Genomic DNA, 27,035 nt, shown 5'->3' on the forward strand with positions numbered 1-27,035 from the left:
TCCCCTTCCCCCCTCCCTTATCTGGAGTGTATGGAAGGGAAAACCACTTTCAAAAAATGCCGCAGGTTTGGGGCTAAAATCCCGTCCACCGACGGTCATTCCCACTGCCTTTTTTGCCTTGGGGAAGCTCACAGGGTTAACTCCTGCACCCACTGCGCCAGCTTTGGTAAACAGGTGCAAAAGAACAAAGCCGCCAGACTTAAGAGCTTCCTTCTGGAAAAGTCTCTCCAGGCTATGCCCACTTCCAGTAATTCGCCGCCTCCCCCACCCAGAGGGAGATTCGGCTGCATCGGCCACTGTGGCATTGCTGCAAAAGCATAAGCCCGACAAATCTGCCTCCCGCCATTCTAAGTCCAGTCGCAAGTCTAAGAAGTCAAGCCACCATTCAGATTCATCTGCTTCGGTGCCGAAAAAACATTGAGAATCTACTTCCAAAACCAGCAAGGCTTCCACTCCCAAGTCGACCCCTTCATCTTCAACGGCCTCGACTTCGACCCATCCAGTGACTTCCACCTCAACTCTGATGACCTCAGCCTCGGCTCAGCTAACACTTACCAACGCAACGCTCCTACCTTCAGAGCTTACAGCTCCCACTGATGTCATCACTGAGATGCCCCAACTTACTTAAGCTTCACCTGCAGATGTGATTCAGATCCCATCCAGATCTCCATTGGTCCACAGTACCATACCATTGGACATCTTAGAACCTGACCCCAGGCATCTTTTGGATCCGAACGCATCCGGGACATCAGGCTTTCTTTTCTGTATAGAGAGTTTCATGAGTCATCCACCCAAATCTCAACACAACTTTATTGACAGACGTCCACTCAATTCTCAGTTCGGGACTACAGGGCACCTATTTCCCATGACAGGAATGTTCCTCCATGACATTTTCCTCACCGCCATTCTCGTTCTCCCAGCCAAGCAGAACTCCGCCTTGACTACCACTACCGCTACGAGATCTCCTTTGCCTCGGTACCAAAGAGTTTACAGACAGTTTTCTAGATCCCCTTCAAATGAAGGGTTCCGACGCTCTCCGTACTGTGATTACGCCAAGTATAGGCATCCTAAGAGCCGACACGCTTCTCCTCTATATGCCCCTCGACTTCAAGTCTTGGCCTCAACTTCCACCTCCGCTCCGGCTCCTAGATCTCCGATCCGAGCCCCTTGCTCACTGATTGCAACCATGCCCTCAGCTCTTGCAGCTCCACTGAAAGATCTCAACAAATGGCTGTCTCCTGTGACTCCGGACCAGCCTCTGCTTGCTCCATATGACTTCGACTCAGAATCAGTAAGCTCTAGGTCATCCGACTCCGACCATCCTAATTCTCCAGCTTCCCCCGGCTCCGATACTCCTCGCCTGGGCCGCCTTTCTCCATCCGATGGCTCTAAGGCCTATCTCAACCTGATTTCCACCATGGCTGAGGCTCTCAATGTCACCCTGCCTTCTGACACCCCTGCGGTCACTGATGTGGTGCATGACTTAGTCCAAGCCGACTTGCCTGCTGGATCTTTACTTCCCATGCTCCCTGTTCACCTTGAGGGACTTAAGGAAACCTGAGACAAGCCAGCATCGATTGCACCAACACCTAGACGGTTTGATTCACTTTATGGAGTCCATGCCCTGGATTCGAAATTTCTCTCCTCTCACCGAGCTCCTAATTTGATAATTGTGCACTTGGCTTCGAAGGCCAAACCCTCTAGGTCAGGGGTGGCCAACAGTAGCTCTCCAGATGTTTTTTGCCTACAACTCCCATCAGTCCCAGCCATTGGCCATGCTGGCTGGGGCTGATGGGAGTTGTAGGCAAAAAAAAATCTGGAGAGCTACCGTTGGCCACCCCTACTCTAGGCACCCTGCTCCCCCGGACTGGGAAAGGCGTAAACTCAACACCCAAGCACGGAAGATCTATGGTCTGGCTACCATCTACTCGAAAATTAATAATTATTTACCTTACCTTTCAGCTTATGTTTTCAACCTTGCCAACCAGTTCACACCCCTAATTCCAACTTTACCGGACGCCTCTCTAAAGCTGGCTCATCAGTTTCAGAACTCTCCAGAGTCAGTAAACAACATATCAACACCGTTCAGCATGCAGTGTCCTGCTCCTCCAGGGTCTTTGCATCATCTGTAGCGCTTCAACGCCATGCATGGCTTTGCTTGACCAACCTGCAGACTGACATCAAACAGAAGATAGAGGACCTAACATTTAATGGTCAAGGGTTGTTCCATGCATCCACGGACGAAGGCCTCACATCCGTAGATGATGGCCGCAAGCGTGCCAAGCGCCTAGGAGTCACCCAGGAACAACAGCGTCAAACTTTCAACCGCTCCCGTCCCTGGAAGAGGCCGTATCTGAAGCGTCAGCATTCTCCCAAACAATCAGAATACTGGCGACGTAAGAGGCCCCAAACCAAACAGCCTTACCAGCAAAAGTCACGTTCCCAACCGAGCAAGAAGACTACACCACCCTCTAAGCAGTCTCTTCGACTTCTCTCTCCTGCTCCCTCCATGTCACACAAGGCTCTTTCCTTTTCTCAGGACTTGGCAGAAGATCACCACAAACTCCTGGGTACTTACCATAATTTGGATAGGTTACTTCATAGAATTCATTTCGCCCCCTCACCATCACCGTTTTAGACACTACCTTCCCCGTTTCTACACGAGGAAATCCAAGATCTCCTTCGCGAAGGGGCCATAGAACCCATTCCTCACCATCTCCAAAAACCAGGGTTCTACTCCAGAAACTTTCTAGTCCCAAAACGAGATGGAGGCGGACATCCCAATTCTAGATCTCGGGAAACTCAACGATCAGATAATTTACAAAAAATTCAGAATGATTTCCGTTCAGTCAATCCTGCCATTAATCCCTCAAAACACCTGGATGGCATCCCTGGACCTTCAGGATGCCTATTTCCACATGTCGATAAGACCTCAACATCTGAAACACCTGAGATTCGCCATGGGCCACCACCATTTCCAATATCGGACCCTCCCATTTGGACTGCCCACAGCCCCTCGTATTTTCACAAAGTGTATGGCAGTGGTGGCAGCAGCTCTTCGCCTCCGAGATAGCACCATCTTCCCGTACTTGGACGACTTGCTCCTGACTGCTCAGTCACCTCAACATCTCAAACGAGACATTCAAGTCACACTATCCCTCCTAGCATCCTTAGGTCTGTGGGTGAATCTTGCCAAGTCACAACTCACCCCACTCAGGACCTACAGTTCTGCACACACCTTCACATGGTCTTCTTTCCTCTACCTTGCAGTTTGCAAATTATCGCGATCACCACTTCTATTCTTCAATCTCCAACTCAACCTGCTGTTGTGTTTCAATGTCTTCTGGGATACATGGCGGCAACTACATCTGTTATCAGATTCGCCAGGCTTCGGATGAGGCCTCTGCAACTCTGGTTTGTCCGTGCCTTCCACCCTCACAGACAACCTCAGAACACGATTCTCACCGCACCCAAGGACGTTTTACTCTCTCTCAACTGGTGGACCCTTCAGTCCAACCTGCTTCAAGGGATGCCCTTCACCCTGCCTTCCCCTACTGCAAATGTCACTACAGTTGCCTCGAAGTGGGGCTGGGGTCTGTGGTCTCCCGCAGAGAGGAAATTCCACATCAACTGCTTGGGGCTAATAGCGGTCCACAGGTCCCTTCAATCCTTCCTTCCTTCTCTAACAGATCATCATGTCCAAATCACATCGGACAACATGGCAACCGTCTTCTACATAAACAGGTAGGGGAGAACGAGATCAGTTCGCCTTTGCCATCTCTCCATTGCCCTTTGGAAATGGTGCATCGTACAACGTTTACCTAGCAGCAAGCCATCTGTCCGGAGTGGAAAACACTCTAGCGGAATCTCAGCAGGTTTCGCCTGGACGACCATGAATGGCCTCTCAATCCTCCATATCTTCAGCACATCATCCGATGCTTCAGGAAACCCAGCGTCTTTGCCACACGACTCAGCACCAAATGCCGTTGTTTCTATGCGAGAGGGAGCAACGATGCATTTCTCCATGTTTGGACAGGAGGTTTCCATTACCTGTTCCCTCCATTTCAGCTTATCACACGCTCGATCCTCAAGATCATCCGAGATCAGACAGACTGCATTCTCATCACTCCGTGGTGGCCGAGGCAACTGTGGTTCACGAGTCTTCTTCAGCTATTGCACTATTCCTATCGTCATCTTCCTCTGGTACCCAACCTTCTCACTCAGTATCAGGGCCAGGTCTGGCACCACAATACTCAGATTCTGCATCTCACAGCGTGGAGTATCCGTCCTTAACAATGCCCCCAGAGATGCAACATGTTATTCTCAATGCAAGGAAGCCCTCTATTAGACACTCTTACCTTCTTAAACGGAAGCGTTTTCCGCATATGCACAATCCCATGACCTTAATCCTGAGATTGCTCCCATCTCCTCCATTCTACAGTACCTATTATCCCTGCAGGACTTAGTTACTCTTCACTAAAAGTTCATTTGTCGGCCATCTCATCGTTCCATGTTCCAGTTGATGGCCAGACAATCTTTTCTCATCGTTTGTCTAGAGCATTCCTCAAGTGACTCCTACATCTACATCCCCTGGTTAAACGCATCGTTCTTGCCTAGAGTTTAACTCTGGTTAAACCACCATTTGAGTCCTTAGCATCTGTTGACTTTCCTGGAAAACTGTCCTATTGGTTGCACTCAACTTGGGTAAACGAGCAAATGATTTATGTGCCTTCCGCGCTGATCCACCTTATACTGTCTTCCCTAGTTCTAAAGTGGTTCTTCGTGCAGACCCCACCTTTCTCCCAAAGGTCATCTCCCCCTTCCACCTTTCAAGTGCAGCTTCCTTACCAGCTTTCTTTCTGAACCCAAGGACCCAACTTTCTGAACCCAAGAACTCAAGTCAAAAGATTCTGCATACTGTCAGTGAAGAGAGCCTTATCCTTCTATCTTGTAGGTACACAACCTTTTTGCAAGGACCCTAATTTGTTTGTAGCCTATGGCAATCCCCATAAAGGCTCCAAGATATTCACCCAAAGACTTTCCAAATGGGTGTCTAGTGCAATTCGGTTATGTTACGAAACTGCTAAACAACCATTACCTGTCGGACTCAAGGCTCATTCCACTAGAGTCGTCTCGACTTCTTCGGCATTTCTGCAAGGAGTATCCTTGGAGGACATCTGTGCCGCTGCGACCTGGTCCTCTCTGTCCACGTTCGTCACTCATTATGCCCTGGACATATGTGCGAGACGTGATGCCTCCTTTGGCCAGGCAGTCCTCTGTCCAATCTTCCACTGACCCTGCTCCAGGTGAGTGCCTATGTGGAAAGCAAGTATTATTATTTGCTTACCAACTTTCCAGCACCCGCCTCCTAGTCTTCAGCTTGTTAATCATCCATGTGTGGGACTGCACATAACTGATGATCTTTGAGTGGTCATCTGTGCAGTCACACACTCCCACCCAGCCTTCCCCTCTGCTGGCTCTTTGTTTCTCTCCTGCATGGATGTCAATAGCGGCTGGAAGAAATTGAGTGGGAGAGGCGCCTTCCACTCGCTCCAGGCATGTGCAGTCAGTGCCTGCTCACCATGGCGAACCAGAAAGCACGCCAAAAAAACGCTCAAGTGAGGTTAGGATCCGTTGCCGAGGGCAAGACCCAGGTGTGTGACTGCACAGATGACCACTCGAAGATCGTCAGTTACAGGTAAGCAACCTGTTTATCTCTTTCCCTCTCAGTCTTGAGCTGTTAAGATTCCATCAGTGAGGGGGATTTTCTTGTTCCAATGTGTACCGCTGTACACTTGATTTCATTAGTCATGTTGTTGCCAGCTTACCCAAATCCTCCTGGAGTTTTTCACCAGAGCCTTGGTTTTTACCACCCTGAATAATTTGGTATTGTCCACAAACTTGGCCACTGTACTACTCACCCCCAATTCCAGATCACATGTGAAAAAATTAAACAGCATTGGTGCCAATGCTGATTTTCCATGATGAGAACTTGTCTATTCCTGTTTCATATTGTTGAACCAATTTTTAATCTATTAGAAGGCCTCTCACTAAGCTGAGGTATCCTGTCAGAAGCCTTCTGGAAGTCAGCTGGGTCACCTTTACCCACAAGCCTTTTGAACCTTCTCCATAAATGCCAAAAGGCAGGACTTCCCTCCTTTTTGTCAGGTTTTCCATATGCCACTAACTGCCATGATAAGCATTGGCAATCCGCTGAAACATTTTCATGACTTGCAAACAGGCTGACAGGATTTACGTGTTGGGTTCTTCCCTAAATGTCCATATTCATTTAAATGGGTGTGGGCAAAAATCCCATTGTTTGATGAGCATTTTGCTTTAGTTAAATGTTTTACTCTTCCTGCAGATTTCCAGAAGCAAAAAGGATTCGTGGAGGGTTTCCTTGGCCTATGTGAAACGTGTCTTGCGGCGAAACAGCTATGAATTGCAGAGGAGAAATGTAGGTACCTTTCTTAGGCTCTCTTGTGTACCTCTCTTGTAAGAAAATGAAATGGCACAAACTGTTCTCTCAGGTGTATGAGAGATTGGTTAGAGGTGTTCAGTTTGGGCTGGCTTTGGAGCACTGGAAAGCGAGGATTGGGCATCAACTTAGCCTTTGAACTGTTCAAATTAATGTTAATTGGACAGAATGTGTGGTGCTAGTGTTTGGTTTTTAATGTATATGTCTAACAGTGATGTCCATCTGTAAATACCTAAATCCATTAATCAGGACCACACAGATGCTAAACAGATTCTTCTGAAAACTTAGGGTATTCCCAGGTTTGCAGAAAAATCTGAAAAGTTAAACACATTGAGGGTTTAAAATACCCCCAGATTTTTTTAAAAAAAGCATCTGTGCATGCACCAGTTCAACTGACAAAGGCCATTTGCCACAGGAAGCCATTCAAGGCCCATATGCTGTGGCAAAGCACTGTGGGAGCCTCTTCCTGGGGCCCATGGGCAGAGCATTCTGAGAACTGCTCTAGGCAGAGTGGCTCCCAGTCACTGTTTCTGTCAACGCTGGGCTTAAGGTGATCGGTGGGGCCTGGAGCAGCTGCGTTGGTGGGGATGGGATTCTCCCCTGCAAGTATTGTGGGCCTCCCACTTGTTTTACATTTAATGTTGCTGTTACTTGTCTTGAGACTTTGGATGGAGCAGGCAGGAAGTTGAAGTACATGTCTGGGTTTTTCGGTGGGCTCTGGGTAAAGCAAGTATTAATTGTGCTCAGAAGCCTAGGGTAGTTTGGCATCAAAGTTAATATTCCTCTTCTGGATCACATACAGAGAGAGATAAGCAGAAAGAAGCACTTTGCTTCTACTTCATGGAGGGGTCTTGAGAGAGATGTAGTCCTCCCAATCAAAGAGGCTGCCAGAGGCCAGAGGGATGGGATGTGGAAGATGACTCTTACCCGGCGGCTGATGATGGCGGTGGCACCCTGGGCTGGCAGCATGGTTCAGGCCTGGAGCCTTCGGGTCAAGAGCAAAGCGTCTCACAAGTCCAAAGGTACTTGCAGCCCTAGAGGCCAAGAGCAGTTTTATAGAGTTCACCTTTTCCTTTCTGAGGAAGAAAATGATGGATCTTCATCGTGGTCTCTGTGCAGTCCCACACAGGGGTCTTGCCGCAGGCAACGAATCCGTACCTCGGTGTCTCCAGTAGCTTGCCGAGAGCGTTTTTTGGCACGCTCTCCCACTCGCTCTGGGGAGCAGGCATCGACTGCATATGCCTGGAGCGAGCAGGAGGCGCCCCTCCCACTCAGTTTCTTCTTTTCCGCCACCTGGACAGTACCTACCTTGCTGCGCTCCTCTCTCCTCAGCTTGTCTTTCCTGCTTGTGGTATTGTATTCTCCTTTTTTCTCTTTATCTCCATTTCTGCCTTTTTTTCGTCCTTTCTGTGCTTTCCTTTTCCTTTATTTTCTTCCCTCCCTTCCCCTCCCTTGTCCGGAGCGTATGGAAGGGAAAATCACTTTTAAAAAATGTTGGAGGTGTGGATCTAAAATTCCTACTTCAGATTGACACTTTTATTGTCTTTTTTGCTTGGGTGAGGCTCATCAGGTCGATACTTTCCCCCACTGTGCCAACTTTGGAAAACAGGCGCGAAAAAATAGAGCGGCTAGACTCCAAAGTTTTTTGCTCGAGAAATCTCTCCGGGCCTTGCCCATCTCTGATTCGCCGCCTCCCCCACATCAAACGGGAGATTCGACTGCGTCGGCTGCTGTTCAATCCCTTAAGAAGCATAAGTCCGACAAGAGAGCATCCAAGCACTCCGACACTGGCCATAAGTCTTCAAAGAAGTCTCACCATACTGATTCATTGGCCTTGGTTCCGAAGAAATCCTGTGATCCGACAAGGTCGACTCAAACGACTTCTCCGATGGCTACCACCTCAACTGCTACCATCTCAACAACTATGGCTTCGGTTTCCACCCATTCAGTCTTGACTCAACCTTTACTTCCTCCAGAGCTTTCGGCGCCTTCCAACATCATTTCGGACATGCCTCATCTCACTCCTCATTCTCCAGCTCCAGTCAAGGTCATTCCAGTTTGATCTCATTCGCCCTTGGTCCACAGTGTCATGCCACTCGACATCCTCGAACCCGACCCGTGTTCGGATCCTCTGACCCTTCCTCAGGAGCATGCCTGGTCTCTGCTTCAAGCTGGATCTTTTCGGGACATTGGAGTTTCTCCTCTCTACCGGGAGTCTTCAACACAGGTGTCCACCCAACATGTCCACTTTTGCTCACCGGCTCGCTGCCGTGACTTCCGTTCCTGTTCACCAGTCTACCGTGACCACCGTAATTATTACCAGATGGGTAGATATGAGTACTCCTCAGTCTCCTGATCCCCATCTCCTTGATACCGTCGAGTCTACCACCGCTACTCCTGTTTCCCTTCGGAGGAAGTTTTCCGGCGTTCTCGGTACCGTGAACTGGATATCGCGCCCCATAGAGACCGTGAAGTTTCAGTGCCTCGACTCCATGGTTTTGATTCATCTCGGTACCGTGAGCCTTCTTGAACCCGAGACCCGGAGTATTTCTCTTCTTGAGACCATGAACCACCCCGGTACCGTGAGTCTCATATGCCTCCAGTCCATGATGCCCCAGTTTGCGCCACTATGTCTTCGGTACCAACCACGACTTCAACCGCTGTGCCAGCTCGTTATAAATCTCTCCCTTCTGAAGACCCCTCTGCACCTACCAAACCTGTAGCTCCTCTGCCCGAGCCAGAGGAATCCGAATCCGACAAGAACAGTTCTGGTTCCTCTGACTCCGAAAATCCACCTGGTTCTCCTGAATCTGATACTACTCACCCAACCCTCCTCTCTCCATCTGACGGTTCAAAAGCCTACCTTAATCTGATCACCGCTGGCTGAGGCTTTGAACGTGACTCTCCCATCAAATTCACCCAAGGTTTCAGATGAGGTCCATGATCTGCTTCAAGCGGATTTCCCATCGGGGTCACTCCTACCTATGCTACCAGTGCATTTGGAAGGACTTCATGAGGCTTGGGACAAACTTGCTTCCGTTCCACCTACCTTGAAACACTTTGATTCCCTGTACAGGGTACATGCTCCAGAATCCAAATTTTTAGCCTCACATCCAGCTCCAAATTCCATCATCGTACACTTCGCAACTAAAGCCAAACCCTCTAGACACCCTACACCTCCTGATCATAAGTGCCGGAAATTGGACACCCTAGCTTGCAAAATCTGTAATCTTGCTTCTACTAATTCAAAGGTGAACAATTACCTGGCTTATTTCTCTGCCTATACTTTCAATCTTGCCAACCAATTTACGTCTCCATCCCTTCTCTTCCCAATACTTCTCAAAGGGTCGCATCCAACTTAGTCTCTGAGCTCTCAAGAGTTTCCAAACAGCAAATAAATTCTATCAGGCATACTGTTTCTTGTTCATCTAGGGTTTTCGCATCTTCCGTGGCACTGCGTCGGCACGCTTGGCTCAGATCCACAAATCTGCAACCGGACATCAAACAAAATTGAAGATCTTCCCTTTGATGGCCTTGGCCTCTTTCACGCCTCTACCGATGAGGTCCTCACTTCTGTAGATGACTGCCGCAACAGGGCGGAAGCGCCTTGGGGGTCTCTCTCTTTTTTTTTTTTTTTGCCATTGCCGGTCTCTGCAAGGTCTTCCTTGGTGGTCTCCCATCCAAGTACTGACCCTGCTGTTTCAAACAATTTTATTAGTAACATATGGTAATAAATTTCAATTTCTTACTTCATTAATAATTACTTTTTTTTTTAATCTATCCCATATATTACTTTCTACCCACCCCTCCCCCTGTTACTTGACCCCCGCTGGTGTTATATACTTAAAATCTTAATATTAAAGGTACCCTTAATCAATAAGAACCAAAATTAATATCCTCCTCCCTCTTGTACTTAGTCATTATCAAAAATTGTCCAATGTCCTTTTATTTTCCACTCTTTTTCTACGTATCTTCTGAACTTTTTCCACTCCATCTTAAATACTTCTAAATCATAGTCTCTTAAGGTCCGTGTTAACTTGTCCATTTCACTCCATGTCATAACTTTTACAATCCAATCCCATTTCTCTGGTATTTTTTCTTGCTTCCACAACTGCGCATACAATGCTCTAGCAGCTGAGAGCAAGTACCAAATTAAAAATTGAAAATTTTTCCATTTGTAATCCCAACAGAAAAGTCTCTGCAACTTTGTTAAATTCGTATCCCAAGATCTTAGAAATCTCTTGTTGAATCATCTGCCAGTACTTTTTCGCTCTTTCACAAGTCCACCACAAATGGTAGAAAGAACCTTCATGTTTTTTACATTTCCAACATCTATCTGGCATCTTATTGTTCATCTTTGCCAACTTTTTAGGAGTCATATACCATCTGTACATCATCTTAAAACAGTTTTCTTTAATACTCTGACATGTTGAGAGTTTCATAGAGTTCTTCCACAGATATTCCCATGTGTCCATCTGTATGTCTTTATTTACATTAATTGCCCACTTAATCATTTGAGATTTCACTACTTCATCTTCCGTAGACCATTTTAAAAGTAACTTATAGATTTTCGAAATTAATTTTTCATTATCTCCAATCAGAACTTTTTCCATTTCTGTTTGTTCTCGTCTTATTCCATCAGTTTTAACATCAATTAGTTTTCCACCAAACTTTTTATTTGTTGCATTTGAAACCAATCATACTTATTATTCAATTCTTCAGCAGTTTTCAATTCTATTTTACCGCTTTGTATTTTTAATAATTGATTATATGACATCCCTTTTTCCTCTCCTGTCTCAGCTGTTATTCTTATTACTTCTGCTGGCACTATCCATAGTGGTTTTCTCTCATCACCATATTTCTTATACTTCATCCAAACATTTAGTAGATTATTTCTTATATAATGGTGAGAAAAAAAACCATCCAACTTTTTCTTTCCATATGTGCCAGCCGAATTTATTTCCATGACCTTCCAACGTTAAAAGTTTTTTATTCAACAGTGTCACCCAATCTTTTATCCACACTATACAAACTGCTTCATGATATAATCTTAAATCTGGTAGTTGAAATCCTCCTCTTTCTTCAGCATCTGTTAAAACGTTCATTTTAATCCTTGGTTTTTTCCCGGCCCATACAAATTCTGAAATCTTTCTTTGCCATTTGTTAAATTGTTTACTGTCTTTCACAATGGGAATAATTTGAAACAAATACATTATTCTCGGCAAAATGTTCATCTTAATTGCAGCTATTCTACCAAGCAGTGACAAATTAAGCTTGTTCCATTTTATTATATCTTCGTCCATTTTACGCCATAACTTTTCATAATTGTTTTTAAACAAATCAATATTCTTCATTGTTATTTCCACGCCCAAATATTTTACTTTAGGGGTAACTTCACATCCTGTTAATCTCTGCAATTTCTTTTGTTTATTTTTCTTTTCTTTTCTTTTAATTTAATGTTAATTTCTTTTGCATATTTTTACACAAAAATTTTGACTTTTCTTTATTAACATAAAGTCCTGCCAATTCTCCAAAATCTTGTATTTTGGCTAACAACAAAGGTGTTACTTGCATAGGATTTTCATTTATAAACATATCATCTGCAAATGCTCTATATTTATAGGAAAATCCTTTAATTCTCGTTCCTTCAATTTCTTCATCATCTTGTATTTGCATCAATAAGATTTCAAGAGTCATTATAAACAATAATGGTGAAAGCAGACAACCTTGCCTTGTACCTTTGTTGATTATCATTTCTTCTCTAAGATCTGCATTTATGCATAACCTTGCACGTTCAGTATAAATTGCTTTTATCATTCTTATAAAGTTTTCCCCCAACTTTATTTTCTCCATTACTGCAAACATAAAGTCCCAATTCAAATTATCAAAAGCTTTCTTTGCGTCCGCAAAGAATAATGCAACTTCCTTCTCTGGATGTCTTTCATAGTATTCTACAATATTTACAACAGTTCTAATATTGTCTCTTATTTGCCTTTTAGAGAGAAAACCCGCTTGGTCTTCCTTTATAAAATTTATTCGATATTGTTTAAGCCGTTCTGCTAAGATTCTTGTGTATAATCATTGTTTAATAATGAGATTGGTCTATAGTTCTTTACGTTAGTGACGTCTCTATCTTCCTTTGGAATTAACGAAATTACTGCTTCCTTCCATGTATTCGGTATTTTCCCATTTATTCTTATGACATTCATTAATTTTTGAAGTTTTGGTATTAATTCTTTAAACATTTTTGCCGTAAATCCATCTGGTCCAGGAGCCTTTCCAGTTTTCATTGCATTAATCGCTACTTCAATTTCTGTTTTTTTCAATTGGATCATTCAAAACTTTTTCCATATAATCAGTTAAGGGTGCTATTTTAATCTTCTGCAAATACGCGTCCATCTTTTCCTTCTTTGCTTTAACCCCTTTAAATAGTTTAGCAAAATATTTTTAAAATTCTCTCTTTATTCCTTCTTGATCTACCATCTCTCTTCCATCAGCCACAATTTTATTAATAATTTTACTTTCTCTCTTTTTCTTCAATTGCCAGGCCCAATGATTTTCAGGTTTATTCGCTCCCTCGAAAGATTTGTTTTAATTTTTTCAAATTCCATTCCAATTCTTTATTTAACAGATGTCTCATTTGTGCTTGCAATATTGTAATCTCCCTTATAATTTTCTTTTTTTATGGCCTTTTTCTTAATTCACCTTTTTTCTTTTCATTTTGAATTTCCAACATCTGTTTATCTTTTGCTCTCTGGCCTTTATTATTCAATGTTATTATTAATCTTCTCATTACTGCCTTGTAGGCATCCCAAACCATCTGAAATTCTATATCCTTTCTGTCATTTACTTGGAAGTACACTTTGGTTTCATTTTCTAGAGATGTCACTATTTATTTATTTTGTAGTAAATCTTCATTTAATCTCCATCTTCTTGACTTTTTTGACAGTTTTGTAATCCACATTATTGGGTTATGATCAGCTCCTATTTTAGGTAATATCTCTATTTTCTTTGGTATAAGCACCAGATCTTTAATACCCCACAACATGTCAATTCTAGAGAAAGAGCTATGTCTAGCTGAAAAAAAGGTATAGTCCCGTACTTCAGGATTAAACTTCCTCCATATATCTTCCAAACTCTCCTGTTTGACCAATTCAAAAAAAGACTTTGGCAATTTCCTTTCTTTATCATTTTTTTTCTTCCCAGATCTATCTATCGTATTCTGAATTGTTCTGTTAAAGTCCCCCATCAATAAAATTTGTTCATAGGTCACTTCATCAAGATGTTGTGTAATATTTTTAAAGAAAATGTCTTTAGCACCATTTGGAGCATAAAGTCCCAACAACAACGTTTTGTTGGCATTCAAAGTAATTTCTACTGCTATATATCTTCCATCCTTATCTTTAAATACCAATGTCGGGTCTAATTCTTGTTTAATATAAAAGACTACTCCTCTCTTCTTCTGTTCAGCCAATGTAAAAAATTCTAGTCCCAATTATTTATTCTATAAAAATTTATAATCCTTTTGTCTAATATGCACTTCTTGCAAACATACTATATTACAATTTTGTTTTTTTATCCAATGAAACGTTGCCTTTCTTTTTTGTGGTGAATTTAGTCCATTTACATTCCAAGATATCAATTTGTAATCCATCATGGTGCAAATTCTTTATTTTCTTCATAAAATCTATGCAGTTCCTGTGTATTTGTGATTGTAATCCTTTTCCCTTGAAGTTCAAAGCTCAAACCTTCAGGTATTATCCATCTATACTTAATTCCATTATCAGTAGTTTTTCTGTCAATCTTTTATATGCCTTTCTGTCAGTTAACACTTGTCTTAGCAGTTCTTTCATAATTCTTACTCTACTGCCTCCCACTGTCAATGACTTTTCAAAGTTTTTATTCCTGATTTTTCCCACCATTTTTTTTGTCATAAATCTTACAACCACATTGTCGATGCACTTAGAGACCAAGAGGGTGATTCTTAGCGACGCAAGAATGAAGGCTGTACATAGTAGCTGTAAAACCACTATATACATTTATTTACAACACCACTCACTCTCCTGACTGACAATATGCTCCGCTGCACTCCAACTCCATTAACCCACAATCACCACAGTTACTCTGTACATTTATACATTGGACAGCCAATCAGCAACTTGCTGTGTCATGCTGACTCTGCTGGCTGATGCAATACTTCTGGCAGCCAGCCACCTGCTGTCATGTAGATCATCTAAGCCTCTGGATCTACTTTCTGTTCTGCAGCACATGCTATAAGCTGTCTCTTTACATATAATAGTGACACCCCTCCTCAGGTTATAGTTAGTGCTGTCATCCATACATTACAACATTGCTTATACATATTGATCATTTTACCATCAATACATTGATTACATACATTCCCATATATACATTGGTTACAGTTCAGTATCTCCATTCTCCTGAACTCACACACATTTTGCTCTGCTTGCCAATTAACCTGCAAGCACATTCTTATCAGTTGGCACTCTGCCCAGACTGACCATATCTCCTCAGTTGGCTCTCTGCCCAGACTGAGCACATCTCTTATCTTATGCTTGGCTTGTTTCCCAGACCTGTTGGAAACAGTACCGTGTAGTGTGGTGTAAATGCACATTTTCTTTTCCAATTCACATTTTTACAGATTTCAGCCTTTTTTACACATAGCTTAACATTGTTTCATTTTTGGAAATTGTTACATTTTAGCTTCAGTTTTACAATCATAGTTTAGTTAGAGCTTATCACACATCTTGAAACAGTAAGTTTGTTTAATGTTACAGCATTGCTTTGCATTCCAGCACTTTATTCATTTGTACATTGCACCCTTTTTAATTCAGTTATTGCTTACAGCCTCTCCTTCCAGGCTTTTGCCTATGTGTCTCCTTGCTCTCCAAGAGACATCTCGTCCAACAGCTCCAGCACACTGGGATATGTTTTAGGGTGGTCATCATATACATAGGTATAACCTCCCTCCTCCCTAGTGAAAGAAGTATCCACATGTACCTCTGGTGCACTTACACAGCTTCTGGGCTGTTAATTAGGCAAACTATCTCCATTGCCCAGATAATTTACATCAGCCTCAAAACCATATCTTTTGGGCGGCACAACTTTATTTTCTCTTGCCGAGACTCTGACTTCAGCCGGCTCCCTTTTTACAGCCTCAGAAGTCTCCTGCTGTTTACTGCTATCAGAACTGCTCGCACTGTCCTCCTCCTGCTTCAGTGAGTGAGCCTGCTTGCTCTTTGGCTTTTGCCCCTCCTCACTTGTCAGAGACAGTTGCAGCCTAGTTTCCTTAGGCATTTCATTAGCATGAATTTTAGACCAATTTTCATCCTCGCAAAACGAGGCAGACCTACTCAGTTTAATCAAGTCATTACTGTCCACAAACCTCCAGGACTTCATGCCATTTTGGTACCCCACAAACACAAGTTTTTTGCTTTTGGGACCTCCCTTCCTCCTCTTATCCAGAGGGATGTTGACCCAAGCCTTTGAACCAAATATTCTGAGGTGATCCAGGGATGGCTTTCTCCCATACAGGACCCTGTAGGGTATATCATTTATAGCCTCCGTCCACAAACGATTAGAAATATAACAGGACGCTTTCAAGGCTTCACCCCAGTATGCCTGCCTTAGACCACTATCTTCTAGTAACGCATGGCAGATACCCTGAAGTACTCCCCCTCTCCGTTCCACAATCCCGTTCTCCCATGGAGAGGAACATTGGCGACTCTATGCTCTATGCCCTCTTGCCTCAAATAGTTGGCAAACTCTTTGTTCAGGAACTCACCCCCCTGGTCAGTTTGAATTGAGGCAATTTTGGCATTTAACTGTTTCTGTACCCTTCTTGCCGAGTACTTGAAGGTTGCACAGACATCACTCTTATGCTTAATAGCATACCCCCACGCAAACCTGCTGTGGTCATCGACCAGAATCAACCCAAACCTGTTTTTAGAAACACTGGGTGCATACGGCCCCACCAGGTCAGCATGTATTAATTGGAGCGGTCTCTCCGACACTCGTTCACTCCTTCTGGTCGATGGCTTCCTTACAAACATTGCAATCTAGGAAGGCATTACATTTATCTACTTTCACTCCTTCCAATATCTCCAGAGTTTTATTTATTGTGTTGTAGCTGGCGTGACCCAGCCTTCTATGCAGCCTATGAATGCACCTGCTGTGTGGCTGTCTATTCCACACAGTCTGTGCCTTCCCCACATTTTGCATAAGCTCATACACATTGGCTCTTAGAGTGCCTTTAGCCAGCTGTTTACCCTGCTTCAAAATTGCACAGCCCTGCTTATCAAATATTACGGTAAACCCAGCTCTTGCCAGGACGGAGACACTTAACAAGTTAGTTTCTAACTCTGGCACACATAGCACATTCTCAAACCTGTGATTAAGTCCAGGAAAATAGACCGTGCCTTGGCAAAGCACGCTAGCTTGTCTCCCATCAGCTAAGCTCACAGTTTTCTGCTCAGCTGGCCTGCAGTCTTGCAGCTCCTCTTCACGGCAGCAAAATATCTGGGTGGCCCCAGAATCTACAACCCAGGGCAGACTCTGCAGTCCCGGACCAGTCCTTACCAGAGTCACCTGGGGTGTCCTTGAAGACTGCTGCCGGCTCTTCTTCTGCTGCTGCTGAGGACAAAACCTTTGCAAATGTCCGAGTTGATTACACAGATAGCAGCGTCTCCTCCGCACTTGCAGGGCTTTCTCTTCCTCCTTGGCTTGCCAGCTGGAACCAGCCCCCACAGACCTTGGCTTATCTTCATCTTTGGGTCGAGTCTGCTCTCTCTTGCTTTCCAGCTGCCTCTGCTCTTCTGCCAGGAGTTTGCCGGTCACATAAGGCAAAGTTAGCTTGTCGGCATCCTGCCCTTCAAATGCTATCACCAGCATGTCATATCTCTCGTCCAGAGAGCTCAATATGATGTACACCTTATCTTCCTCAGCCACCGCTATCCCTCTTGCTTCTAGCTCTTGGGAACAATTAGACATACTGTCGAGGTGGTCCCTCATCGACTCCCCGGCCAGCATACGTTTCCTGTAGAGCCTCCTCCATAGGGATATCAGCGAGCCTGCTGACTTCTGTACATACACAGCCTCGAGAGCTTCCCAAGCCTCCTTTGCTGCCTGGTGCCCACGGACATGCACCAGCTGGTCGTCTGAAACACTTAGAATGATGGTGGCTAGAGCTTTTTGATCCTGAACGGCCTCTGCCGGCGTGGGATTAGCTGGAGGAGCTGACACACAGTCCCAAAGCCCCTCTCTCTTCAGGAAATGCTCTAACCTCAGCGACCAGGTGTTGTAGTTGGTAGTGGTGAGCTTCTCCACCAGCACTGTAGCTCCTCCTGTAGCCATTCTGCTCAGACTCCTTTCAGCCACTGCTGGTCTCACTTCCTCGGCAGCCTCTGGAGCAAGTCAGCGTCCTTTCTTTACCACCTCTCAGGCCTTCTAGGCGCAGCGGAAGCGTGCTGGGCCCATAACCCTGTCGATGCGCTTAGAGACCAAGAGGGTGACTCTTAGCGACGCAAGAATGAAGGCTGTACACAGTAGCTGTAAAACCACTATATACATTTATTTACAACACCACTCACTCTCCTGACTGACAATATGCTCCGCTGCACTCCAACTCCATTAACCCACAATCACCACAGTTACTCTGTACATTTATACATTGGACAGCCAATCAGCAACTTGCTGTGTCATGCTGACTCTGCTGGCTGATGCAATACTTCTGGCAGCCAGCCACCTGCTGTCATGTAGATCATCTAAGCCTCTGGATCTACTTTCTGTTCTGCAGCACATGCTATAAGCTGTCTCTTTACATATAATAGTGACACACATCTCTTGGCAGATTATTCTTTTTTGCATAGAGTGAATTTACTCTATACATATAGTCATACATATTTCCATTCCCTTCAGGATCTTCCCCCCAAAATTCTGCATTTTTATTATGCATTCGTTCAAGTTTGATTCTTCATCTTCAGGATCTGAGTTTCCATCAGTTTGCAGTCATGAATTGTCACTTTTTCTTGTAATTTTAACAAGGTGGAGTCATGTGTTTTCACTCTCTCTTTCACTTCTTGTACTTTCTTTATTACCACAGTGTCATTTCTGAGATTCTCTATTTCTTTTTTTAATTCTTTCTTTGAGTCCTCAATATCCTTTCTTATTTCTTTTTTAGAGGCAATTATCATTTCTTTTACCCCCTTCATTATCCTAGCTTCCATTGCATCTAATTGGGCTTGCATTTTCTCTATTGAAGCAGACCTAGCACGAGTTTGTTTCGGGTCTGACATATAAAAGAAATCAAAAATTTTAATCTCACCAAATTAAATTTGAACCATCAAGTTTGATAAAGTGAAGCTTGCCCTTTCCAATGCACCCTATTTCGCTGTCCTCTGAGCCTCTCAGGCTCAGATATTAATGTTTAAAGTTTTTATTTCTCCCAAAATGGCAGTCACAACTTTTGCTTCACTTTAAAAATTTTTCCTTTTTTCCCTTTTACCAGTTCAAATCTTATCTACTATCCAACAGTAGTAATTTTTTAATTACCAAATCTGTTAACTCCACCAATTTTTAATGTCCCAATCACTTTAAAAACAATGTTAAAACTTAGTCCTCCCAACAACAATGGCCACTGATATTTCTCTCTGGTATTATAATCCTAGAGTAGGCTGTTTGCTTCGTTGACTTCCTTCTTCTTCCTCCAATACTTCCTGCTTTTCTTGCCTTCAAATCTCGTTTCATTGGTAGGGAAATCTCACGATATCTGACGTATTTCCTGTGTTGACTGTGAGAACTGCAAGTCTGTGATGATGGTGCTGCCTCCTCAACCACAGATAGACTAAACAATAAATTCCTTTCTTCTTTTAACACTGTCTTTTAAGTTTACAAAGTTCAAATTTAGCCCCTTATCTTCTCCTTTCAGGCTTTCGGTATTTCCAACTCCCACCTTTTACTTTTGTTTTGTTTAACTTTAATTAGTCCCGGAATGAAGAGATAGCAAATAGTACCTTTTTTCTGTAGTTTATCCAAATCAACATTAGTGTTTTGCAGATTAGATGTTTAAAATTGTAAGAGAAGGTTTGGATCCTGCTGAGCTTATGCCAAATTGATGACTCTGGAAACTTCTGCAGATGATGAATATGCAACTTCTCTTCGGAGATCCCTCAAAGCCTCAGCCTCCCCCCCCCCCCCCGGGACTCCCTTTCAGCCAAGGTAAGTCTCCTCAAAGTATCTGTGCATATCTTGGACAATTCTCTAGCTGAGAAATGTAGGCAGAAGGCATTAATTTGCCTTTTACTACCCTGAACAGAAGTGCCAGCCTGCCCCCATTAGGGAAAGCAACTCAGCTCGCCATTTTCCAACCCCGGAAGTCCCAATTGCACCTTGGGGTCTCTCAACCAGCCTCACAACAGTTCAATAGGCCTAGACCTTGGAGACCATCTTTTCAGAGGCGTCAACGCTCCCCTAAACAAACCGAGTAAGCGGAAAACTCTTCTGTAAGTGGAAAACTCCTCAACAAAAACAACCTTCCCACCAGAAGCCACGCTCTCAGCAGACCAAGAAGTCTACCCAGGCAGCCAAGCAGTCTCTGACTTCTCTCTGTGCCCTCCCCGACAGCTTGATCCTCTTTATCAGACCCAACTCTTCCCGTTCTATCCGACTTGGAGCTCGATCACCACGGACTCTTGGGTGCTCACCATAATTCGCCTAGGTTACGCCATAGAGTTCGTTTTGCCACCTCGCCATCACCATATCATTCTTACCCCGCAATCCCCTCATCTCAAACAAGAGATTGTGGACTTGCTCCAAAAAAATGCGATAGAACCTGTTCCTCATCACCATCAAGGGACAGGCTTCTCACGATACTTCCTAGTTCCCAAAAGGGACGGGGGCAGAAGACCCATTCTGTATTTCAGGAGACTAAACAAGTGGATAGTCTACAAGAAATTCAGAATGATCTCCGTTCAATCCATCCTACCTTTAATTCCGCAGGATTCATGGATGGCCTCCCTGGATCTCCAGGATGCCTATTTCCATGTAACCATCAGACCTCAGCACCGCAAATATCTACACTTTGCCATGGGACAACATCATTTCCAGTATCGAGCCCTTCCATTCGGGCTCTCCACTGCCCCGAAGGTGTTCACAAAATGCATGGCAGTGGTGGCAGCTACCCTGCTTCGCAACATTCCTGTGTTCCCGTATATAGACGACTGGTTCCTAATTGCCCCTACAGCACATCAACTGGCAAGGAATCTCAGAACAACCCTCTCTTTTCTCGCCTCCTTGGGCCTGTGTGTGAATGCTGCCAAGTCTCACCTCACCCCAACACAGGATCACCCCAACATAGGTGCTCATTTTTGCACCTCCCCTCCCCTCTTCCCACGGATCGCGCCCAAACCATTCTGTCTTTGGCCCAGGAGGTCATACTTGCTCCAACACAACCTGCAATCATCATTCAACGACTTCTGGGCCTCATGGCCGCAACAACCTCCGTTCTTCATTTTGCAAGACTGCGTATGCGGCCACTCCAGCTTTGGGTCATTCGTGCCTTCCACCCACACATACAACCTCTGAATACCGTTCTTACTGTACCTCAGAAAGTTCAACTCTCCCTTTTCTGGTGAACAGTACCAAACAATCTACTCTGCGGAATGCATTTTGTCCTTCCTCCTTCTGTCATCTTGACTACAGATGCCTCCAAGTGGGGATGGGGAGTCCACTTAGAGGACAAGACTTTCAGCAGTCTGTGGACTGCGCCCGAGAGGCTATGCATATAAACTGCCTAGAACTTATTGCTGTTCACAGGGCTCTTCAGTCCTTTCTCCCGTCTGTAACCAACCGACATGTTCAGATTACAACTGACAACATGGCCACAGTTTTTTATGTGAACAAGCAGGGCGGGAGCCGCATAGCCATAGCCCTTTGGGAGTGGTGCATCAAAAACAACATCTACCTGACTGCCATTCATCTGCCAGGGATAGAGAATGTGTTGGCTGACTCCCTCAACAGGATTCGCATAGACGACCACGAATGGTCCCTCAATCCACTCTACCTGCATTGCATTTTTGCATGCTTCGGGCTTCCACGGATCGATGTCTTTGCTACGAAGGACAATTCAAAATGCCTTCTCTTTTACACCAGGAGAGGCAACGATGCTTTCCTTCACATTTGGAGGGGTCCACTTCATTTCCTTTCCCCCCCAACTTCTCTAATTACTCGATCTCTACTCAAGATCAGTCTGGACGGTACAGATTGCATACTGATAGCGCCATGGTGGCCACGGCAACCGTGGTTCACAAGACTCCTTCAGATGTCGAATCACACCTACCACCGCCTTCCCTTGGCAGACGACCTCACCCAGAATCACAGCCAGGTATGGCACCACAATCCCCAGATCCTGAGGCTTACAGCATGGAGAATTCGGCCATGATTTTACCACCAAGGCTCGCAGAAGTTATCCTAAATACCAGAAAACCTACCAGGCACTCATACCAATGCAAGTGGAAGCGTTTCTGCTCTTTTGCGTCTTCTCAACAACTTGATCCAAAGTCTGTACCTCTCCCTTTGATCCTAGAGTACCTTCTGTCTCTACAGGTTTTGGGTCTCAGCTATTCCTCCCTGAAGGTTCACCTTTCAGCCATCTCAGCTTTCCATAAGCCTATTGAGGGTCAGACTGTTTTCTCTCATAGACTGTCCAAATCATTCCTCAGGGGCATGTTACACCTTCACCCTCCTATCAAACCAATTGTGCCAGTTTGGAGTTTGTTGTTAGTTCTTGCACAACTTATGAAACCCCCGTTTGAACCCTTGGCTACTGTGGATCTCAATCTTCTTTCTTAGAAGACTGCCCTGTTGGTTGCGCTCACTTCTGGCAAGCGGGCCAGTGACTTGTGTGCATTCCACTCTGACCCACCTTACAGTTTTTCATAGAAACAAGGTGGTCCTGAGAGCGAATCCTGCTTTCTTACCCAAGGTTGTATCAAAATTTCATCTTTCAACTTCTTCTTTGTTGCCCACGTTTTTTCCTGATCCTAAGGACTCTGGACAAAGAGCTCTAAACACCCTCGACGTCAGGAGAGCTTTGTCTTTACCTCTTTCATACACAACCTTTCCATAAGGACCCTAACTTGTTTGTGGCCTACGGCAATCCTCAAAGAGGGTGCAAAATTTCTACCCAGTGACGCTCTAAGTGGGTAACCATTTCAATCCGGTTGTGCTACGAAGTTGCTAAGCAACCTTTACCTGAGGGTCTAAAAGCTCACTCTAGAGCAGTCTCAACCTCCTCGGTCTTTCTGGAGGGCGTCTCCTTAGAGGACGTTTGCTCTGCTGTATCATGGTCCTTGCTATCCAAGTTCATCTCCCACTATGCTTTGGATGTTCATGCCAGACGGGATGCCTCCTTCGGCCAAGCAGTCCTCAGGTCCATCTTCCACTGAAATCACCTCAGGTGAGTGCACGCATACATTATAAGTATGAAAATAACTTTTTTCTTGCCAGCACCTACCTTCCTTCTTGACTTTCAGCTTGCTAGTTACCCATGTGTGGGACTGCACAGAGGGCACAATGAAGATAAACAGGTTGCTTACCTGTAACTGATGATCTTCGAGTGGTCATCTGTGCAGTCACACACGCCCACCCAGCCTACCCCTCTTCTGACTTTTTCTGCTCTGGTTTTTACCTATGTAGATTGTCAGTAGCGGCTTGAAGAAACTGAGTGGGAGGTGTGCCTCCTGCTCACTCCAGGTATGCGCAGTCGATGCCTGCTCCCCAGGGCGAGCGGGAGAGTGCGCCAAAAAACGCTCTAGGCGAGCTATTGGAGACTCCGAAGTATGGATTTGTTGCCTGCGGCAAGACCCATGTGTGTGTCTGCACAGATGACCACTGGAAGATCATCAGTTATAGGTAAGCAACCTGTTTTTTTATTTACTTGTTTGTTATTCCTTTTTTCTCCCTTTCTCCTAGGAGGTCTGCACAGTTCTGGAGTGAATGGCCCAAGTTTACCCAGAGAATGTGATGATAGGTCAGGGGCAGGCACCAGAATGTCTCTCATTGGAGGCTCTCTCACATATTCATGCAGATTAGAATAATAAGAACCCAATTGGCTAAAAGTGTTCAGCTGCAGCCTGCAGGCTTAAGTGTGGAATTTACAGGGCCAGCTCTGTAAGGAGAATTTAGGGTGGTTGCAAACTCTTGTCTCACCCATTGCCTGTTCACCCAGATCCATCTGGCAGAGATATTCTGCATTGCCCCTTTTTGATTTCCTGGGCCTCTTTAAAAAACATTGTGGCAAGTCAAGACGTGTTCCAGTTTCCAAGCTCATGTGAAGGGAAGGACTCTTGAAAGAGCTTGAGAAAGTTTGTTGGGCATGCACAGCTTCCTATGATGCTTTTAAAGAAGCGTAAGGAGCATTTTCTCTCTCCCTTATGGAAGCACTGCTGCCTCTGGTGGGGGGGGGGGCAGATCTGGATCCACCATGAGACTGCCTTCTGTACATCCCAGCCTGGTCAGTTAGATTGACTGAGCAACTTACAGTACATTTCACACTCATTCCTGCCTTTCCTCACCAGAACACTAGATCTTGCTTTCCTGACAAAAGATGGCAGAGAGTGCCTGAGCAAGATCCAGCTGTGCTGCTTCTTTAGCCTCGTTCTCTCAGTGCAGCTTCAGTCAGCTCAGCCTTTTCGCAACCTGTTTCTTATGTCTGTTCCAACAGAGTAATAAAGGCACTCTTTGTAGGATCAGCTTTTCTCAAGTAAAGAGTGTTGTGCTTTGAGCCACATGAAGTCCATGTGATGGAAGGTGCAGTCTTGTACAAGGAACAAGAATCAGTAAAGCTGCATCAACTTAATAGATTGTCCAGCATATTTTGGTTAAACGTATTTGTCTTTCTTTGGTGGAATTGTAGCGGAATTCATCTTCAAGCACCTGCAGACAGCCAGTCTCAAAAGTACTCCCTTGTTCACGCTTTTCATTCAAGTAAGTGACTTTGCTACATTTTCATACTTTCCCCCCTTCTCCACAGTTAATCTTGGAAACATGCTGCTTTAGCTATAATATTGCTGTGTTAGCTCAGTGGACAAACGGGCAAGTTCTTCATGCAGCTGGTACTCAAAAAACCATCCTTGGCTCTGGTGGTAGACAGGTGAGCTTCTTTCAGTCGGGGGGGTCTTGAGGTTTTGGGACTCCAAACGTAGTGCTCTCTGGAGCATGTATGGGAAGAGGTGTCAAACTTGCCAGTGTCAAACTTGCCCTTTTTGGGTAAAGTTATTGAGAGGGCAATGGCAGTACAATTTCAGAGGTTTTTGGATGAAGCCTCTCTATTGGACCTGTTTCTGTCCAGCTTCTGGCTGGACCATGAGACAGAGACAGTACTGGTCGCCCTCATGGATGATCTCTTGAGACATCTGGATCGGGGTAGCTTGGCAGTGCTGCTGTTGTTAGACCTGTTAGCTGCATTTAATGCAATCCACCACCAGCTACTGTCCCACCGCCTCGCCGACATGGGGATTCGGAGGTCTGCCCTTCAGTGGCTTACCTCCTTACTCCAAGGCTGGAGACAAAGGGTGGCTATAGGGGAGCAGTTGTTCCAGAGGCACCCTTGGTATGTGGTGTGCCTCAGGGGGGCGGTTCTCTCCCTGATATTATATAATATCTACATGCACCCCCATACCAGATAGTCCAGAGATATGGGGTGGGTTGCCACCAATATGCAGGTGACACCCAGCTCTATCTATTGATGGGTGGTCAGTCCAGCTGCACCCTGGAAGACCGAGACTTGGCATTGCAAGCCATAGTGAAATGGCTCAGGCAGAGTTTGACTGAAATTGAATCACGCAAAGACAGAAGTCCTGTGCCTAAGTTGCGGCGGTCTGGGTAGAGAGATCGCTCTGCCAGCCTTTTATGGGGCGCCATTAGTGGCAGCTTCGAGGTTCAGGAGCTTAGGGGTGCTCCTGGAGCCTGAGGCCCAGGTAGCAGCCACTGCCAAATCTGCATTTTATCATCTTAGGTGGATAAGACATTTCCATACCTAGAGCGCAGTGACTTGGCAACAGTGATCCATGCAACGGTCACCTTGAGAATTGACTACTATAATGCCCTCTACATGGGGCTGCCCTTGACTCATATTCAGAAGCTGCAGCTGGTGCAAAATGCAACAGCCAGGTTGTTAATGGAGCTACCTATACGAGAGCACATTCAACCTGTGCTGGAAACATTGCACTGGTTGCCTGTGGCATTCCAGATTCGCTTCAAGGTGCTGGTCATAACCTTTAAAGCCCTATATGGCCTGGGACCTGTCTACCTTCGGGACCGCCTCTCCTCAAACATGCCCCAGAGAGCACTATGTTTGGGGTCCCAAAACCTCCTTAAGATCCTCCAACCGAAAGAAACTTGACTCCGTTCTCCATAATAGCCCCCACTCTGTGGAATACCGTCCCTGAAAACATCAGGGCCCTGTGGGACCTGCCACAGTTCCGCAAGGCCTGTAAGATGGAATTGTTTAAAACTGCTTTTAGCAGTTGAAGGCACCAACAGTTCTCACTTAAATAATATAATTAAACAAGGAACATCAGAATAATTAGAAACATCACAGTTCATCTTGGTTTTAATGATTGTAAAATGTATGAATGATTTTATTGTATATTTTGTTTTAATATTTTGTTTTAACTGTAGTTAGCTGCCCTGAGCCCGTCAGAGGAAGGTGGGATATAAATTCGATAAAATGAATAAATAAAATAAGGTTGGGTCACTGTGGCTGGTGGTGGTGTCATCCAGAAATGGAGCTGCCATCCTGCCCCAATGTGGCACAATCTAGATCATATTCTGTGTGCAAAATGGCTGCCTTTAGAGCATAACAGTGATGGATGGCACTCTCGTTCTAGAAGGCAGGATGGAGAAGTTGGCACAGAAATCGTTTCACAGAGACTGTCAGTGGACCTGAATTGTATTGTGAGCACTGTAATTTGGGTGCTTCACTTACCAGTTTTCTGCAGGAGCAGAATTTATACTACCTCAACAAGTTGCTGTGTAGTGTATGTGACTCAAAGTGGCCTTACTCAGTCCTGCTGCAGTAAAGAGCCCCATTGAACAGCCTACACACCTGCCCCCTCAGTCTTCCAGTTATTTATACCTCAGTGAACCTTCCTTCCTGGTAAATAAAAGCTTTTGAGTTTCAACACACATTTATTCAAGCACACTTTCTCCATTCCCCACCCCTTTAAGGTTATGGGAAAAAATCATTTTCAAAGCAAGTTAGAATTAAACTAGCAACTGGAGATGTACACTTGCTAGTTTAACTCAAGCTTGCCTTGAAATATGCATCTATATATCTCTATGTATATTTAGACATACACACTAGAAATAAGGTCTGTTGTTGGAAGAAATGCAATGGGCTGTAGAAGGAGGCTCTGCACAAGTGCCCCAGTCTTGGCCCGGATAGGGGGCTAGGGAGGGAAAGGAAAGATAGAAGGAGACAAGTCATGTTTAGAAGGCAGCTGTTGGAAAGTGAATAGAAGAAAATGGGGAAATGGGT

The 27,035-nt window shown here is 44.8% G+C and overlaps 1 protein-coding gene across 1 annotated transcript in view; it reads left to right on the forward strand.

Moving 5' to 3' along the window:
• The window catches only part of SNAPC4 (small nuclear RNA activating complex polypeptide 4), a 109,901-nt gene that overhangs the window by 37,984 nt on the left and 44,882 nt on the right, over positions 1 to 27,035 (forward strand). The window contains exons 16-18 of the mRNA XM_060250661.1: positions 6,365 to 6,484; positions 7,281 to 7,500; positions 24,411 to 24,481. Coding sequence (XP_060106644.1) covers positions 6,365 to 6,484; positions 7,281 to 7,500; positions 24,411 to 24,481 — 411 coding nt within the window. The remainder of the gene's footprint in view (positions 1 to 6,364; positions 6,485 to 7,280; positions 7,501 to 24,410; positions 24,482 to 27,035) is intronic.

Source organism: Heteronotia binoei, chromosome 12 (assembly GCF_032191835.1).
Source record: "Heteronotia binoei isolate CCM8104 ecotype False Entrance Well chromosome 12, APGP_CSIRO_Hbin_v1, whole genome shotgun sequence".
NCBI classification, from domain to species: Eukaryota; Metazoa; Chordata; class Lepidosauria; order Squamata; family Gekkonidae; genus Heteronotia; species Heteronotia binoei.